Source organism: Aristolochia californica, unplaced genomic scaffold (assembly GCF_029961685.1).
Source record: "Aristolochia californica isolate CCGP_79_NKW_82.1479 unplaced genomic scaffold, dmAriCali1.0.hap1 SCAF_5, whole genome shotgun sequence".
NCBI lineage: Eukaryota > Viridiplantae > Streptophyta > Magnoliopsida > Piperales > Aristolochiaceae > Aristolochia > Aristolochia californica.
Genome location: NW_027182214.1, coordinates 6,194,532 through 6,213,023, shown reverse-complemented (window position 1 = coordinate 6,213,023; position 18,492 = coordinate 6,194,532). Strand labels below are relative to the sequence as shown.

Genomic DNA, 18,492 nt, shown 5'->3' with positions numbered 1-18,492 from the left:
TCATAGTCATGCAACTCTAGTGATGAGGACTCTAAAGAGGGGGGAGGTATGTAAGAAATTTATTAATAAAATATTCTAATAGATTTAATTTTTATAAGATATTTTTTATTTAATTTTTTTATTAATAAGTTAAGAAAGATTTTAAATTGTTTGAATTAATAATTATAAAAAATAATAATCATATTTATTTATTTAATTAAATATATCAAAATAAAATACTTTACCAATTTTTATTTTTATAATGCCCAAATGCTTAATCAACTTGTTACTTTTTAATATCTAAATTCTCTCTTTAAATATTAATTAAATACAATATTAAAAATCATAAATTTATTTAAATAAAAGAGGGTATTATACTATACAAATTACTTTTATAGATTTAATTTTATGACATAGTTTTATTTAAATTAAATAAAATATATTTTTAAAATTTTAAATTAATGAATAATCCAAAAAAATATTTTTTAATAAAATAAAATAAATTAAAATGATTAAAAATCCTAATTTTTATAATATCCAAATGTTAATCAAATTTTTACTTTAAAATAACTAAATTCTCACTTTAAAAATAGTCATTAAAAATAAGGAATTTATAAAAATAAAAATAAAAATATTTAAAAAATCCTTATTTTTATAATTTCAAAATTTTACTTTAAAATATCTAAATTCTCACTCTTAAAATATTTATTAAATATAAGGAATTTATCAAATAAAAAGGGTATTTAATTATATAAATTTAATTTAATTGATTTAAATTTTATTTTAGATAGTTTGATTTGTTTAAAATAAAATAATTTTAACACGTTTTAAATTAATAAATAATTTTAACATGTTATTAATTTATTAATAATTTTTAAAAATAATTAGTTATTTAACTTAATTTATCAATATAAATGATAAAAAATACTTAATTATATAATATCCGTATTGTTAATTTTTTAATAACCACTCTGCCCTCTGTTGCCTAAACATCAAATCAAATAGAAAAACTACCAATTTCGTTCATATATTTTAACATCAAATAGGAAACTACCAAAGCAATGGTGATAAATTAGGAAAGCAGGTTGCTTAGATTTTTATCAGACAAAGAAATGAAATAAACGGTAAAGTTTTTTTTGCGTCTTTATAAAGGAATCAGTTCTGCGATGTTGTTTCTTAAGAAAAAATTTAGAGCGAGAGCAGAGAAAGAGAAGCGAGTGAGAAGCCATGGGAAAGAGGAAGCCGGAGATGAAGAAGATTGAGAATCGTCAAGCTCTGCAAGTCACCTTCTCGAAGCGGAAGAAGGGACTGTTCAAGAAAGCTGATCAACTCTCCATTCTAACCGGCGCTTCAGTCCTCGTTGTTGCCTTCTCTCCCGCCGGTAGGCCCTTTGTCTTCGGAGACGAGGGTTTGATGCAGCACTACTTCGAATGCGAGACGAACTTCCCAAAGGCGGTGGAAGACGAAGAGCATTTGTCCCTGGACAACATCGACTTGGAGCAATGCAGCGTTGATGAGCTCGAGCTTTTGGTCGCCAATCTGGAGGAGGAAGAAGCCAATATACTGAAGCTCGCGAACGAATTGAATGCGACAAAGCCGGCCTCTGGGCAGCAGTTGACGTTCCCGACGTTGGAGGCTGCACCTGCTGCTGTAATTGACGGAGTGGAGGCTACACAACTGTATGACGATCTTGAGATATTTCTTATGGAGACCGAAGAAGAAGGAAATACCTCGTCCAAGATTTCGTCAGCATCGGAATATTTCTTTAATGATTTGCCGCCACTGGAGGCCTCCGACTACTACCTGGGCTTCTATGCCTGATCCTGGGGTTGGGTTTTTTTAATTTTTATACTGTTTGATTGCTCACCATTTCTGGGTTCTCACACTGTATTTCTGTATTTGACACATTTGGTTTTTTATTCTGTAGAGAGATGATTATACCTTATTCTAATTAATTACTTGACTCTCAAAACTCTCTTTTGGATTGAATAATAATTCTTGCTCAGTTTACTTCTTTACCGTATTTACTTCATGGCGGCTTGTGTATTGGTTTCTGTAAATCTCTTGCCCGTCTGGAGACTGGAAGAGATGTAAATTAGTTTTATATTTTTCTTAAATCAAAGGTAGAAGACGATTATTAACCCTTCAATTCTGGTTCTAGGATTGAATGATTACTTGGGTTCTAGTCATTTTGATGTGGACTTGGATCCGTTATTAACATGGTATTAGAGTGGCGTGTTTGTTTTGTTGGACTTAGTTTGTTCCATGCTCAGCTTTACCTTATTTATGTTGCCTTTGTTTTAGGGTTGTTGTCTATCTGTTTAGACAGGGCTGTGAGGGGCTTTTCACGTAAATTATCCCACATTTCCAAATGCTAGGAGAAATCCTGTGATGATTAATTGGGAAATGACATCCTAATCCTGGCTAGTCGTTTTGTGATGGACTTGAACCCTTATTATATTATTTTTTGGATAAATTGCACTGTCACTAGGAGGAATGCTAAATGTAGTATTCATTAAAATAAATCCAACACTAGCAAATAAGAAGTCACTTGCTGGAGGATTTTTTTGGTTTGTCCCTTTTCATTTTATATGTTATTGAATGCTTAGGTGTGTGTAGTTTCACTTTCAACATAATTTACTATCCTTGAAAGCAAAATATTTTTTGCTTTCTTGACTCTTTATTACTAAAACCAAAAAAAGAGTAGGATGGCAATTTTTTTTTTCACTTCAAAGGTAGAAAGGGTTGTTTTAAAATTTTATTCACGGTGCTTGCACTTGGTGGTCTGTTCTAATGATTAGTGAAGTATTTTTTTAAAGTATTTGTGTTGGGCATTCAAATACTCAATTCAAAGAGTATCCGAACACTTGGATATCACATCTTTGTTTCCTTTTATGGGCTTTTGTCAGCAACATATTTGCATGAACTAAATATGCTGTTGTCTTTGACCTGTGCAGTATTGATAAAAAGCTCTCTCAAAATACAACCAAATACAACCATTGTGTTGAGGAAATGCAATACAGTAAATCTTGCTGTTAGAAAGCTTATTATCTGTATTATGAGTCATATATGCCCTATTTCTAACTGCTGTTGAAAGTTATTTAGGTAAGGGATTATACATTTAACCTGAGTTCTGAGTCACCCCTTCTGGAGGTTTCAAGTCTGCAATGGTGTTCTCCATGCAGATGGATTGATTTTGATTTTTCAAGTGTTTTAAAATTCTTTTTCATTTCTATCTAAGAATGCTTGTTTGAGTTTTCTTTTCTTTTCTTTTTCAAAATTTATAATGCATATCTGGTAAAAAAAATTCACGTTCACTTGTTTTTAATGCAACTACGTTCACTTGTTGTCCAGCGAACCTACATTCACTTGTTATTTCTACTAATGTATTGTCATTTCCCAGGTTTACTAGCAGAAGTTATTTTGACTAGCTATTCAGTGAAGGCATCAGATTTGGAGAGATTCTGATAATTTTACACTCTGTTAGTGGATATTTACTTCATTTAACTCCAGCAAAGATGAGTTTTGGTTTCCGAGGGACTAGAGCGGACCTAGAGAGTGGATTCATCCCAGAAAGGCGTGCTGTGGTACATTCTTGACGTGATCAATTTTTGTTGATGAGTTATTTTTTGTATATTTTGCACATGTAAGCTCATTTGGTTGAGCATTTCTCATTTATGTTCTAACATCCAGCGTGTGCATCCTGGGGGTCGGCCAGTGAATACCAATTCAATGGCTTTTCTTGTCACAGGTACCGTTTTCTCTCTCACTTTCCTCACCTTTTTTTTTCTTTCATTTTTTATGGCCCCTTGGATTAATATCTTTTGCTTTTCTCCTTATGTGGGTTAAAAAAATGATGGAGATGATCTCCCCTTTATATCTCTTAACTCTAATCCTTGCTGAATCTGATTATTCCAGCAGTTCTGTTGCTGTTCATGATACTGAACTCACATCAGTTGTCACCAAACTTTCTGGTATTCCTAGACTTTAATTAGTATTTTGTCTATAGAAACTGCTTTGCATGCTAAGAAGATAATGCAGCATTTTATATTATCTTCTAAGAAGATACATTTCTTTCTTTTTTGTAGGTTTGGTTGGTTTTGGGTGTTTTTCTTATGGCTACAAGCCTCAGGATGTATGCAACTTGTCAACAACTTCAAGCCCAGGCCCAGGCTCATGCGGCAGCAGCCAGTGGCCTGCTTGGTCACTTCGAGTTACGGCTTCAAATGCCACCTTCTATTGCTTTTGCAATGAGAGGAAGATTGCAGGGCCTCAGACTCCAATTTGCACTGCTTGATCATGAATTTGATGACTTGGGTATGAAAATGTGTAGTTATGCAAGGATGCATTTGTTTTGCATCATAAATATTTTAAGAGATTTGGTGGAGAACTAGTGGCTATTACTTATTAGAAGTTTATGTTTTGCCCTTTAAATCTTACGAAAATGAGTCAAGAATTTGTCTTGTTTAATCTTCCGGCTGTTTCTAACTGTGAGGTCTATACCGAACTTTTAGAGCATTTGTCCTGTTTCTGTAGTTTTTGTCTTCATATGACTGAAGATTTATTTGGAGGCCTATATGGTTGAATTGCATCGTTTACTTCATTGCAGATTACGATGCTCTGAGAGCACTTGACAGTGATAATTCTCCTGGTGCACCCTCAATGAGTGAGGAGGAGATTAATGCTCTTCCAGTTCACGAATACAAAATTCAGTCTCATCAGTCATCAAGTCCACAAAAGTAAGTTTCAAGTTCTTCAGTTATAGTCTTATGTTTGCTATATCAGTCTGTAATAATAGGTATTAAAATGTTATTTATTTATATTTGATTGATCAGTCTAATGGTCTCTTCATGTTCTCTTTTCATGACCTTGGGTGTGCTTTATTTGGTTTTGGACTAACAATGGAGAGCCATTTTTTTTCTTCATGGATGAGATGCTCTGATAAATTTTGAGGAGGAACTAATGCAATATCTTTCTCTTCTACAGTGAGGATCATCACTTCAGCAGGCTTCTTCTTCTGCATCCATGACAGAGGTATCGTTTCTTCTTTATTTAGATGGGAGAGCCTTATCTACAAAAATATCTATTATTTTAGTAATGTGAAAATTCTTACTGGTTTCCTTTTTCTTTTCTTTTTTTCTTCTTCTTTATTATGGCACATTGTCTTGCTTTTCGGTTTCTGTTTGTTGGCTATGTCAACATGGTCATATTCCCTGCATTTGGCTCTTATTATGGTCACTTGGTGGATGTTCATATCGGTATTTTTGTTCAAACTTGGTGACTAAGACTATTCTTACATATCTATAAGTGGATCTTCATGTACTGCCTAGGGTGATTTTCTCTCATGATTATGTCAACATCATCATGTGATACCTCATCTTGGGGTGATTAAAAGGATACAGATGCAGGATAATACAGGAAGCTGTATTATCTGTACAGATGGATGGCTGGAAAAGTCAGTTAAATTTGTAATTTTCTTTGGTGGCAACTCCACTGTTAAACGATTGATAAACTCTTAAAAACATTTTGATATCGTGTGGTCAGTGGTCCCTCTTGCCATTTTATACCTTGGTGGTTTAAAGTCTTTTTATTGAGATGACATGCACAAATCTTAGGGAACTTGTTGCCTTGGGCATTCCAAGCTCCTGTCTATTTGTCCACTCTTCGATAGGTTTTTAATACTGCTTCCCTGTTCAAATTTATTTTCGCTCGCTGTTCCTCTCAGTGGTCCCAATCAACGAAGCAGGGGATGTTCAAATTTCAATGGTGCAGCTAGGGTACAAGACCTATAGGCAATATGGGAAACATGCTGCCTTAGGACTATAGCACTCATGTCTTAATACTTGAAAGACTTCTGGTGCATTAGCCCAAGTATCAATGAGGCACAAAAAATCCCTCTCATCCATATGGTTCCTTATGTTTCTTCATCTCAGTTCTTTCTGTTGTTGTTTATTTCTTTTATGCAGAGAAGACAGGACTCATCTAAGTTGGATGGGTGTACCAAAAATCCCGATGATGAGCTCACTTGTAGTGTTTGCTTGGAACAAGTCAATGTTGGAGAGTTGATTCGTAGTCTTCCATGCCCGCATCAGGTTTTTCTAAAACTAGAACCAATTAGCTTTTTGGGTTAATGGAAATTTGTGTGGATGCCTATTACATAGTTGCTTAAGTGTTCCACTGGATTTGTTGATTGGTTATTTAACTTCTACTGTCAAATGTGTTTCAGTTTCATGCAAACTGCATCGATCCGTGGTTGCGCCAACAGGGAACCTGCCCAGTCTGCAAATTCAAAGCAGCATCTGGGTGGCAGGAAAATCCAGAGAGCGGAGTAGCAGGCTCATACATGGTTTAGTTCTTGCAACAAACTGTTCACTCTCAGACGTTAGTCTGATGTGTTGGAGAACTTTTTGGTTGGTTGGAAGTAGTCAGTAAATACACGAAACCAAAGCATTTAAATACATGGATAGAGTTGTAGATTGACACAAATATGTAAAATTCCTTTTTCAACATGGGAAGGAAATCTAGGTTATAGCACTCAGTGTATCTAGTAGCAAGATTGACAGAAGTAGTTTTTAAGTGCGGAAGCTGGAGTGGAAACTCCCCGTTTCAACAGTGTTACATTGGCTTGCAAGAGAGCAGATTGCAAAAGGGTATTCTAAATTAAAAGAAATATAAACTTGTAGTTGAGGTTTTTTCTCCTTGATGGTTCTGTTCAGCACAGAACTCTGACGTTATCGCCCAAATATTATTTTCCTATCTGAAACGTATTCAAATCTTCTGGTCATCTTATTGCAACAGGGACAGCATATTTTACTGAGACATGATATTCGCGAAATCCTCGCAACTGGCTAGTGTGACCCATCCCCATTTTAACAACATTCAATTGCACTGGTTTCAGCAAAAGCAATGCCAAAAGGCTCTCGAAAAATGAACCTGTCACCAAATATTGGTAGTATTTCATGTGATTAATAGAAGTTTGGTAACCTGTTAAATCGACCTATATCAATTTTCCAATATCCATGGACTTTCATGAGAAAGCATCAGTTCTACAAACTAGTGCCTATTTGTTTGTAAATGTCATATAAGACTTGAAGGGAAAATGTGATAATTGTAGGCTCGGGTGGATTTTCAAGAATGGAGGGGTGAATTGAGATATACACATGCTTCCTTTTCTAGTTTGAGGTTCTAGAAAACCTCTACAGAATTTCAAAGTAAAATATATTAAAAAAAAAGAAAACTTACACTTTGAGTAGGAGAATTAACTTTCTCCTAGTGAGATCCAAGTCTCCAGTCCTTTTCAGCACAAGAGAGAACTTGATGGAGATTGATAATACTAGGATGGAAAGAAACTTTGAGAGATTTTAAAGGAAATGCAAAATCAAGTTTTTTCTCTAAAAAGTGGGTTTGAATAGGAATTTTAAGTAAATGGATATTAAATGTTTTTGATTAAGAGTCCCACCAAACTAGTGTTATCTAGTCGTTTCCAAAAAAGTTGACATACACATTGATCGATTACTTGAAATATATGATCAATTAATGTGTGTAACGACTATATTTTTTTTATTCATTAGGCTTGTTGATCGATCAAAATGTATTGATCAATCACTTGAAATATATGATCAATCAATCTGTGTAACGATTATATTTTGTTTATTCCTTAGGCTTGTCGATCGATCATAACATCGATTAACAAATTTTTATGCCTTTAAGAGAAAACATGATTGATCGATTAACCCTATCCGATTGATCGGTCATGCTTTGTAGCCCTGATAGTGCAGAAGTCAGTATGATCAATCATGCTTTATATACCTTTTTGACATACTTTTGTACAATTGGTCAAGCTAGTTGTTATGATCAATCATGCTTATAGTTCATTATGCTTAGACTTAATATGATCGATCAAATCCAAGTCGGATGACCGATCATGCTTTACAACTCATTGTGGTAGGATATTGTATGATCGATAAAAGCCCACCAAGTTCATCGATCAAGCCAATTAGGTTGATCGATTAGGCTTTTTATTGCATGCCAAATTGCACTTTGGATGATTAATCATGACCAGTGCCGGTATTCTAAAATGGATTCTAAGCACGATAAAACTTGTCCTAAGGTGTTCTAGCAAGTTTTAAACCTGGATATACATTAGCTAAGCACGATTTTGAAAATAAATTTTCCTAAAGCTTCAAAACTCTTGTGTATCTTTGATTGAAGGTTGGCTGACAGTTCTCATACATGGCTAGAGTTCTTGTGATGTTCCTACTTGACTTTACTTTAATCTTCAAGTCTTCAAATTTTTTGTATATTCTTCTTCAAAACAACTTGATATTTATTTGAGTTTGAAGTCTTAAGATGAATATGTTGGTTCCTTTGCAAAGACTGAAGAAATTGTGCCACTTGAAAGCTTAGCATAAAAATGCTTAATTTATAATTATTAGCTCAATTAAGTTTTGTAATCATCAAAATATGGATGGGAGTCAACCTAGGTCAATAATTTCCCCCTTGTTGATGATTACAAAATGTAAATTATAAAAAATAAAAATAAAAATACCCATATGCATTTGAGTTTCATGTTCTTAACCGACTTCTCCCCCTGAATTTGTGCATACAAATTTTTGCAAAATTTAGTGCTAACTTTGATTCTTCTCCCCCTTTTATCATATGTAAAAAAAAAAAAAAAAACTGCAAGTGTGAGAATAGTTGTGCGCACAAGAGATGGCTTAAGGCCTTTTATTTATAATCAAAATTTGTAAAAATACAAAATGACTTGACCTTCAAATATAGATGTAAAATGAATACAAGGGTCAAATCTAGGTCAATTAACTAAGTCGAAGGTGGAGGCTGGTCTGGTGGAGAATGAAGGAGATGATGCAACGTAGGAGGGATTGAATCTAGTTTGGCTACATCATTCTCAAGTCTCTAAAGTTGGTAAGAGCTCGAGGAGGCTTCAAACCTTCTTCTCTTTATGAACTTGAATTGCTCCTCATCAAACTGATTAGGACTATGCTCATCTGACAAGCCTTCTCTTACTAATGCCTTCTTCCTTATTGAGACTTTTGAAACCCACTTGCCTCTATACTTGGCGAAGCTGAATTTTCCAACTTTGATTTCTCCTATGGTCATCTGTTTGTATGGTTTCTTCTTCATTAAGATCGATTCCATGACGCTTGAGGATAATAGTGATGAGCTGTCCAAAAAGGGTAGACTGCTTGCATATGTATTGCTCCTACATCTATCTTCCATAGGACCAAGAAGTAGGCAAAGTCAAGCTCAATGTGTTGGGTCAGTGTCCAAAGTCAAAAGATGTTGATTATAGTGAGATGTGAGAAGGTCCCTTTCCTCAGATTGAGGATGTGTGTGACTATCTTCTTGAAGAATCTCAACTTCATGTTTTGACATTTGATTTTGATTTCCTAGGAACTTCCAACATTGAAGACGAGTGGGATGGTGTCTTAGATTGATTGAGGATGCTCATCACATAAATTATTTGGCTTACTCTCCTTCATGTAACGCTTGAGCCCTTGCATTGGGGTGCCCAAAATGGTGTTGAGCAAAATTGTTGTAAGAGTGATATGAGTCTTCTTGACAAATGTAGGGATTTTCAAGTAGCCATTTGCAATGTCTACCACTTCAAGATTATTGTAGAAGACTTTTACCAAGGTGGGGTAAAAAGGATTGTTAGCTTCTAATATGGGCATATATGGCTTGAATACTTCATGAAAGCCTTCTACTTCTTTCCCGCAGAAGCCAAGGAAGTCAATCAGGGATGTCTCTACCATACTCTCAAGTAGAAAATTCTTCAAGTAGTGGCTTCTTCAGCCCTTTTACCAAAAGTGGTCGTGCCAATACGGTATTTTGGCAAAGTATTTGTCTTCCCTAGGTAGGAGATCCTTCCTTGTGGTCCTCTTGATTTGAACCATGGTTGATTTGAGAATGGGTATCCTAAAAGCCCAAGAAGTGGTGCATGTGAACAAACCAATGATTTTTGCGATTTCTAGGTTGAAGGAGGATGGATTTCAGTGAATATGGCAAAAAATGAAGGCAAATCAAACAGAGAAGCAAGAGAGGATGATTTTCAGAGCTTTGCTGGCGTTGAGGAGGGTATTGAAAATGATTTCAAATGATTGGAATAAAGTTTAAACCATATTTAAAATCATTTTCCACCATGGTTGATTGATCAATCGAATTATGTTGATCTATCATTTGGTTTAAATTGATCGATCATGCTATTTAAGTTGATTGATCATGCCTTCAACATTGATCGATCATGCCATATCCAGAGTAAACCCGCAAGTGGATTTTATGTAGGAACAAGCTCTAATTTAATTACCTTGGTTTGAACTAGCTCTTGTATGACATTGAGTCCAATTTCAATATGTTTTCACAGAGAGTGGTCAATTAGGTTCTTACCTAAGCTTATAGTACTCGTATTTTCACAATATACTGACATTTTGTTTTGCTCTAAGCTATAATCCTCTAATTGATGTTTCATTTACAAAAGTTGAGTACAATAACTTCTGGTTGCAACATATTCCTTTTCAATGGTAGACAAGGCTATTGAGTGTTGTTTCTTGGAAATCCACGATATAAGCATATTTCCTAACTTCAACTAGTCATTTTGATGTGGACTTAGATCTGCTCTTAGCATGGTATTAGAGTGGAGTGTTTGTTTTGTTGGACTTAGTTTGTTCCATGTTCAGTTTTTACCTTATTTATGTTGCCTTTGTTTTAGGGTTATTGTCTATCTGTTTAGACAGGGCTATGAGGGGCTTTTCACGTAAATTATCCCACATTTCCAAATGCTAGGAGAAATCCTGTGATGATTAATTGGGAAATGACATCCTAATCCTGGCTAGTAGTTTTGTGATGGACTTGAACCCTTATTATTTTATTTTTTGGATAAATTGCGCTGTCACTAGGAGGAATGCTAAATGTAGTATTCATTAAAATAAATCCAACACTAGCAAATAAGAAGTCACTTGCTGGAGGATTTTTTTTGGTTTGTCTCTTTTCATTTTATATGTTATTGGTTTATCTTTTTTCATTTTATATCCTATAAAAATTAAATCGATCAGAGTAATTTTATGTAAAATAACCACTTTTTTATTTATATAAATTAAGGATTTTAACAATATATTTGATTTCAAATTTGTGAGAGCGAATTTAGCTATTAAAAAATTAAAAATACTGATATTATAAAATTAAGTAATTTTTATCATTTATATTGATAAATTATGTTAAATAAATAATTATTTAAAAAAATTTATTGAAAAGTTAAAAACATGTTAAAATTATTTTATTTTAAACAAATCAAACTATCTAAAATAAACTAAGATTTTATTTTTATCTACATGTGCCTTTTGATTCAAAGTGCTTTTATGAATTTTACGCTTTCGTACGCTAGAAAGAAGTTCAAATGATTACAAAATGTGTACAAGTATCAAACGAAAAACATATAAGTATAATCATTCTTTCCGATAATCCAAGAACATCAACTTTTCTCTTTCTCAAATGGATTATGGGTCTGCAATATAATGGGAAACTAGGATGAAACAAAATCAAGTTTTTCATCAACTTCCTTTAACTTGACTTGTAGCTAGGAGAATCTCTTGTGTCTTTCCTCCTAGTTCAATTTTTGAATTTTGAATGGAGAAAGTTCTGTTTAAGTGAAGAAATTTATTCCTAATTTTTTATCACATTCAAATTTTAATTAATTAAGAAAAATGATATCTAAGAAGGTATATTTAGAAATTAGCCTTAATTAAATCAGGAATTATAATTGTTGATTTTCAAGACTCCGTGGATTTAGTTCATGGGGAAAAAGAGTGAGACACCCATTGGGAATGGGAGGAAGAAGAGGTTTTGGATTTGTTATCCTAACCCTTCCCCTAAGCTCAATTTATAGATTAATTAAATTATAATATTACAATAATGCCCCTAGAACTTAACCTAATTACATTAATGCTATCTCTATGAGATGACTCTTTATTTACCATCTTGCCATCGTTGTATGGGGTATGTGGGCCTTCTCCTTGGTCTGTGGGCCTTGAGCCCATCTTCTACATCTCTTGGATGTGTGGGCCTTCCTTGGTCTTATGGGTTGGGCCCATCTTCTATATCTTTTGGATGTGTGGGCCTTCCTTGGTCTTATGGGCTGGGGCCCCATCTTCCAATACATTACATTTGTAGGCCTTGGTTGTGTTGGCTTGGTCCATCTTCCAACACTCCCCCTCAAGCTTGTGGTGAGAGAACATAAACTCCCAACTTACTACTAATGGTGTATAGGATATTCTCATATAAAATGATAGTTCTCCATATCTTCCAACACTCCCTATCACGCTGGTGGTCTCTTCCATGAGGCCCAGTTGGCATAAGATAAGTGAAAGTAAAATCACTCCAAACCGTATGACATCGCTCCATACTCCAGTCATAACTCATGCTGGATGTGGGGCACACTCCTATCTTCTGTAAGTAGTGGGTCAAGTCGGGTTGATCGGACCGAGTTGAATAGGACAGGCTTGTGTCGGTCCGAGTTGACCCGAGTTAACTCAGCATAACGGAAGCAAAAGCTGGGGCAGCAGGATCACGGGGTGATGTCGGCTCGGTCCGGGTTGGGTCAGAACAGGCGCAGTTCGGCGCGAGACTCAAAACCAGCGATGAGTTTCCTAACTTAGGAAAAATTAAAATTTTCAACAATGCGTCTTTTCGTCAGGGTCGGTCGTCTTCCTCGGAGAGCGCTGGCATCCAAACAGAGCGGAACAGCAACTCAGCAGCAGAGTGAAAGAAAATTTCGGAAAAATAAATCAAGCCACATCAATAACAGGACGAGAACCACCCGATTACCGTGAACCAGCAGAGACAGAGCGGGAACTTCCGGAAATAAACCAATCTGACAGAGATGCTTGATTGACGATAGACATCAATTATAGGAACAGAGAGATCAATCCGTAACATGCTAGATGAATTTCCAGCAGAGGCAATAAAAGATATAGGTTGGCGATGAACCAGCAAGTTATGTCAGCGTATAACGGGCTAGAGTACAGCCCAGCGAAGAGTCGAGCAATATTCAGTAATCTGTGTGCTGGCTCGGAGGCAACTTTCCAGAGATTTACTGGATTGATGAGAATAATGAAGATACCTGCAGAGATATACTGGACGAGGATTAACGAGCTCGCTGGATCATTGAGCAACCAAACAGTATAAAAATTAAAAAAAAAACCAACATCAACGCAGCAATGAATCCAGGTAGTAGTCGGAGACATCCAGTGGCGGTAAATCATTAAAGAAATCTTCGTCGGAGACATCCAGTGGCGGCAAATCATTAAAGAAATCTTCCGACGGTAGCGAAATCTTGGACGAGGTATTTCCTTCTTCTTCGGTGTCCATAAGAAATATCTCAAGATCGTGATACAGTTGGGTAGCCTCCACTCCGTCAATTACAGCAGCAGGTGCAGCCTCCGACGTCAACTGCTGCCCAGAGGCCGGCTTGGTCGCATTCAATTCGTCCGCGAGCTCCAGTATCGTGGCTTCTTCCTCCTGCAGATTGGCGATCAAAAGCTCGAGCTCATCAAGGGTGCATTGCTCCAAGTCGATGTTGTCCAAGGAGACAAAGGGATCTTCGTCTTCCACCGCCTTTGGGATGTTCGTCTCGCCTTCGAGATAGCGCTGCAACAAACCCTCGTCTCCGAAGACAAAGGGCCTGCCGGCGGGAGAGAAGGCAACGACGAAGACGGAAGCGCCGGTTAGAAGGGAGAGTTGCTCAGCTTTCTTGAACAGTCCCTTCTTCCGCTTGGAGAAGGTGACTTGCAAAGCTTGGCGATTCTCAATCTTCTTCATCTCCAGCTTTCTCTTTCCCATCCCCATTCTTTCACTTTTTTTCTTTCTCTGCTCTCGCTGAAAATTTCTCTGTTAAAGAGATAACAGAGCAGATCAACTGATTTCTTTACCGTTTATTTGATTTATTTTGTGTGATAAAAAATCTAGGAAGCCGGGTTGTGTTTCAGTAGGAAATGAGTTGTCTTGCAGTAGCTTGTTACAGGATCTTGCTCAAGAGATTTGGTTTTAATAATCTCAGGGTTGTAATCGTAATCTCGGGGCATAAACTGAATCCAGGAGATTTGCTGTCCTAACAGACACAACGGTTTTGAAATACAACGATATTCGTATTTTAGCCATTATTTCCTTTCCTTGCTGATAAAATCTGGATCCTAAGGTTGTAATGTTTAGGTGAAAATAAAATCTCGGGGTTATAAATTCATTATTTTTAATGACTATTTTCAGAGTGAGAATTTAGATATTTTAAAAGTAAAATCTCGGGGTTAGCCATTCAGAGAGAAGAAGTCTACTGAATGAATCCAATGAAGTAAGTCATTTTCAGTTGCTTTAAAGGGATCCTGAATAGTGCAAACATTAGTTTCTTGCATATCACTTATTTCCTTCTTATAAGTCATGTTCTTCTGGGCAAGCTAATTTTTCTTTGATTGGTACCATGCATCTTGACTGCTTAAACCATTTAATTTTAAGTGAGGATTGAAGGTCCCGCTGATGTTTCATCAGTCATAGCCTGACTTTATATACTGACCTCCTGATCATACTGGCTTAAACCCAATTAAATAAATGTTGTTTGTAAAAAAATGCTTTCTTAATCGGATCCTTTTGCAGAATAATTATATTAGTTCTGAAAATTTTCCTTTCATTTTTATACATGTAATGGCAGTTTGTTGGAGACAAGATTGTTTATGCCCTTTCTCAAGGTTTAAAGGTGATTGCTTGTCTTGGTGAGACACTTGAGCAGCGAGAATCAGGACGCACCATGGAGGTGGTAGCTGCACAAACAAAGGCCATTGCAGGTGGTTAATTGTACTCACTGTTCTTTTTGTTGCTTTCTTAATATTTCTCTTCTTATCAATAAATCATGTGTTCAAAAAAAATAAAAAAAATCTATTACTTAGGGAAAGCTGCAAGGGAAGTCTCTTGCATGGAGCCAGCCGGTATAATCTAAAACTTTGCAGCTTTACTGACTATTTGCATTGTTCCTTGTATCTGGAAAGCTGCAAGGGAAGTCTCTTGCATGGAGGTATTTGGAAGCCTATATGGTTGAATTGCATCATTTACTTCATTGCAGATTACGATGCTCTGAGAGCACTTGACAGTGATAATTCTCCTGGTGCTCCCTCAATGAGTGAGGAGGAGATTAATGCTCTTCCAGTTCACAAATACAAAATTCAGTCTCATCAGTCATCAAGTCCACAAAAGTAAGTTTCAAGTTCTTCAGTTATGGTCTTATGTTTGCTATATCAGTCTGTAATAATAGGTATTAAAATGTTGTTTATTTATATTTGATTGATCAGTCTAATGGTCTCTTCATGTTCTCTGTTCATGACCTTGGGTGTGCTTTATTTGGTTTTGGACTAACAATGGAGAGCCATTTTTTTTCTTCATGGATGAGATGCTCTGATAAATTTTGAGGAGGAACTAATGCAATATCTTTCTCTTCTATGGTGAGGATCATCACTTCAGCAGGCTTCTTCTTCTGCATCCATGACAGAGGTATCGTTTCTTCTTTATTTAGATGGGAGAGCCTTATCTATACACAAATATCTATTATTTTAGTAATGTGAAAATTCTTACTGGTTTCCTTTTTCTTTTCTTTTTTTCTTCTTCTTTATTATGCCACATTGTCTTGCTTTTCGGTTTCTGTTTGTTGGCTATGTCAACATGGTCATATTCCCTGCATTTGGCTCTTATTATGGTCAGTTGGTGGATGTTCATATCGGTATTTTTGTTCAAACTTGGTGACTAAGACTATTCTTTCATATCTATAAGTGGATCTTCATGTACTGCCTAGGGTGATTTTCTCTCAGGATTATGTCAACATCATCATGTGATACCTCATCTTGGGGTGATTAAAAGGATACAGATGCAGGATAATACAGGAAGCTGTATTATCTGTACAGATGGATGGCTGGAAAAGTCAGTTAAATTTGTAATTTTCTTTGGTGGCAACTCCACTGTTAAACGATTGATAAACTCTTAAAAACATTTTGATATCGTGTGGTCAGTGGTCCCTCTTGCCATTTTCTACCTTGGTGGTTTAAAGTCTTTTTATTGAGATGACATGCACAAATCTTAGGGAACTTGTTGCCTTGGGCATTCCAAGCTCCTGTCTAGTTGTCCACTCTTCGATAGGTTTTTAATACTGCTTTCCTGTTCAAATTTATTTTCGCTCGCTGTTCCTCTCAGTGGTCCCAATCAACGAAGCAGGGGATGTTCAAATTTCAATGGTGCAGCTAGGGTACAAGACCTATAGGCAATATGGGAAACATGCTGCCTTAGGACTATAGCACTCATGTCTTAATACTTGAAAGACTTCTGGTGCATTAGCCCAAGTATCAATGAGGCACAAAAAATCCCTCTCATCCATATGGTTCCTTATGTTTCTTCATCTCAGTTCTTTCTGTTGTTGTTTATTTCTTTTATGCAGAGAAGACAGGACTCATCTAAGTTGGATGGGTGTACCAAAAATCCCGATGATGAGCTCACTTGTAGTGTTTGCTTGGAACAAGTCAATGTTGGAGAGTTGATTCGTAGTCTTCCATGCCCGCATCAGGTTTTTCTAAAACTAGAACCAATTAGCTTTTTGGGTTAATGGAAATTTGTGTGGATGCCTATTTACATAGTTGCTTAAGTGTTCCACTGGATTTGTTGATTGGTTATTTAACTTCTACTGTCAAATGTGTTTCAGTTTCATGCAAACTGCATCGATCCGTGGTTGCGCCAACAGGGAACCTGCCCAGTCTGCAAATTCAAAGCAGCATCTGGGTGGCAGGAAAATCCAGAGAGCGGAGTAGCAGGCTCATACATGGTTTAGTTCTTGCAACAAACTGTTCACTCTCAGACGTTAGTCTGATGTGTTGGAGAACTTTTTGGTTGGTTGGAAGTAGTCAGTAAATACACGAAACCAAAGCATTTAAATACATGGATAGAGTTGTAGATTGACACAAATATGTAAAATTCCTTTTTCAACATGGGAAGGAAATCTAGGTTATAGCACTCAGTGTATCTAGTAGCAAGATTGACAGAAGTAGTTTTTAAGTGCGGAAGCTGGAGTGGAAACTCCCCGTTTCAACAGTGTTACATTGGCTTGCAAGAGAGCAGATTGCAAAAGGGTATTCTAAATTAAAAGAAATATAAACTTGTAGTTGAGGTTTTTTCTCCTTGATGGTTCTGTTCAGCACAGAACTCTGACGTTATCGCCCAAATATTATTTTCCTATCTGAAACGTATTCAAATCTTCTGGTCATCTTATTGCAACAGGGACAGCATATTTTACTGAGACATGATATTCGCGAAATCCTCGCAACTGGCTAGTGTGACCCATCCCCATTTTAACAACATTCAATTGCACTGGTTTCAGCAAAAGCAATGCCAAAAGGCTCTCGAAAAATGAACCTGTCACCAAATATTGGTAGTATTTCATGTGATTAATAGAAGTTTGGTAACCTGTTAAATCGACCTATATCAATTTTCCAATATCCATGGACTTTCATGAGAAAGCATCAGTTCTACAAACTAGTGCCTATTTGTTTGTAAATGTCATATAAGACTTGAAGGGAAAATGTGATAATTGTAGGCTCGGGTGGATTTTCAAGAATGGAGGGGTGAATTGAGATATACACATGCTTCCTTTTCTAGTTTGAGGTTCTAGAAAACCTCTACAGAATTTCAAAGTAAAATATATTAAAAAAAAAGAAAACTTACACTTTGAGTAGGAGAATTAACTTTCTCCTAGTGAGATCCAAGTCTCCAGTCCTTTTCAGCACAAGAGAGAACTTGATGGAGATTGATAATACTAGGATGGAAAGAAACTTTGAGAGATTTTAAAGGAAATGCAAAATCAAGTTTTTTCTCTAAAAAGTGGGTTTGAATAGGAATTTTAAGTAAATGGATATTAAATGTTTTTGATTAAGAGTCCCACCAAACTAGTGTTATCTAGTCGTTTCCAAAAAAGTTGACATACACATTGATCGATTACTTGAAATATATGATCAATTAATGTGTGTAACGACTATATTTTTTTTATTCATTAGGCTTGTTGATCGATCAAAATGCATTGATCAATCACTTGAAATATATGATCAATCAATCTGTGTAACGATTATATTTTGTTTATTCCTTAGGCTTGTCGATCGATCATAACATCGATTAACAAATTTTTATGCCTTTAAGAGAAAACATGATTGATCGATTAACCCTATCCGATTGATCGGTCATGCTTTGTAGCCCTGATAGTGCAGAAGTCAGTATGATCAATCATGCTTTATATACCTTTTTGACATACTTTTGTACAATTAGTCAAGCTAGTTGTTATGATCAATCATGCTTATAGTTCATTATGCTTAGACTTAATATGATCGATCAAATCCAAGTCGGATGACCGATCATGCTTTACAACTCATTGTGGTAGGATATTGTATGATCGATAAAAGCCCACCAAGTTCATCGATCAAGCCAGTT

At 35.9% G+C, this 18,492-nt stretch overlaps 4 protein-coding genes across 4 annotated transcripts; 3 read left to right on the top strand and 1 right to left on the bottom strand.

Annotated features, from left to right (window-relative positions):
• The first annotated feature begins 1,206 nt into the window (after positions 1-1,206).
• LOC137965178 (agamous-like MADS-box protein AGL29) lies at positions 1,207-1,800 on the top strand. The gene has a single exon (XM_068811553.1). It carries the CDS (start codon positions 1,207-1,209, stop codon positions 1,798-1,800), a length of 594 nt encoding a protein of 197 aa, XP_068667654.1.
• On the top strand, positions 1,720-6,625 carry LOC137966363 (E3 ubiquitin-protein ligase SDIR1-like). The gene is made up of 9 exons (XM_068812952.1): positions 1,720-1,807; positions 3,383-3,566; positions 3,673-3,730; positions 3,898-3,953; positions 4,068-4,296; positions 4,589-4,708; positions 4,970-5,013; positions 5,946-6,071; positions 6,206-6,625. The coding sequence occupies exons 2-9, from the start codon at positions 3,498-3,500 to the stop codon at positions 6,329-6,331; spliced, it is 828 nt and encodes a 275-aa protein (XP_068669053.1). The 5' UTR covers positions 1,720-1,807; positions 3,383-3,497; the 3' UTR covers positions 6,332-6,625.
• A 6,575-nt stretch (positions 6,626-13,200) lies between these two features.
• LOC137965177 (agamous-like MADS-box protein AGL15) lies at positions 13,201-13,839 on the bottom strand. Its single transcript, XM_068811552.1, has one exon. It carries the CDS (start codon positions 13,837-13,839, stop codon positions 13,201-13,203), a length of 639 nt encoding a protein of 212 aa, XP_068667653.1.
• A 1,644-nt stretch (positions 13,840-15,483) lies between these two features.
• LOC137966739 (E3 ubiquitin-protein ligase SDIR1-like) lies at positions 15,484-17,140 on the top strand. Its single transcript, XM_068813441.1, has 3 exons — positions 15,484-15,525; positions 16,460-16,585; positions 16,721-17,140. Exons 1-3 carry the CDS (start codon positions 15,517-15,519, stop codon positions 16,844-16,846), a joined length of 261 nt encoding a protein of 86 aa, XP_068669542.1. The 5' UTR covers positions 15,484-15,516; the 3' UTR covers positions 16,847-17,140.
• Positions 17,141-18,492: the final 1,352 nt, after the last annotated feature.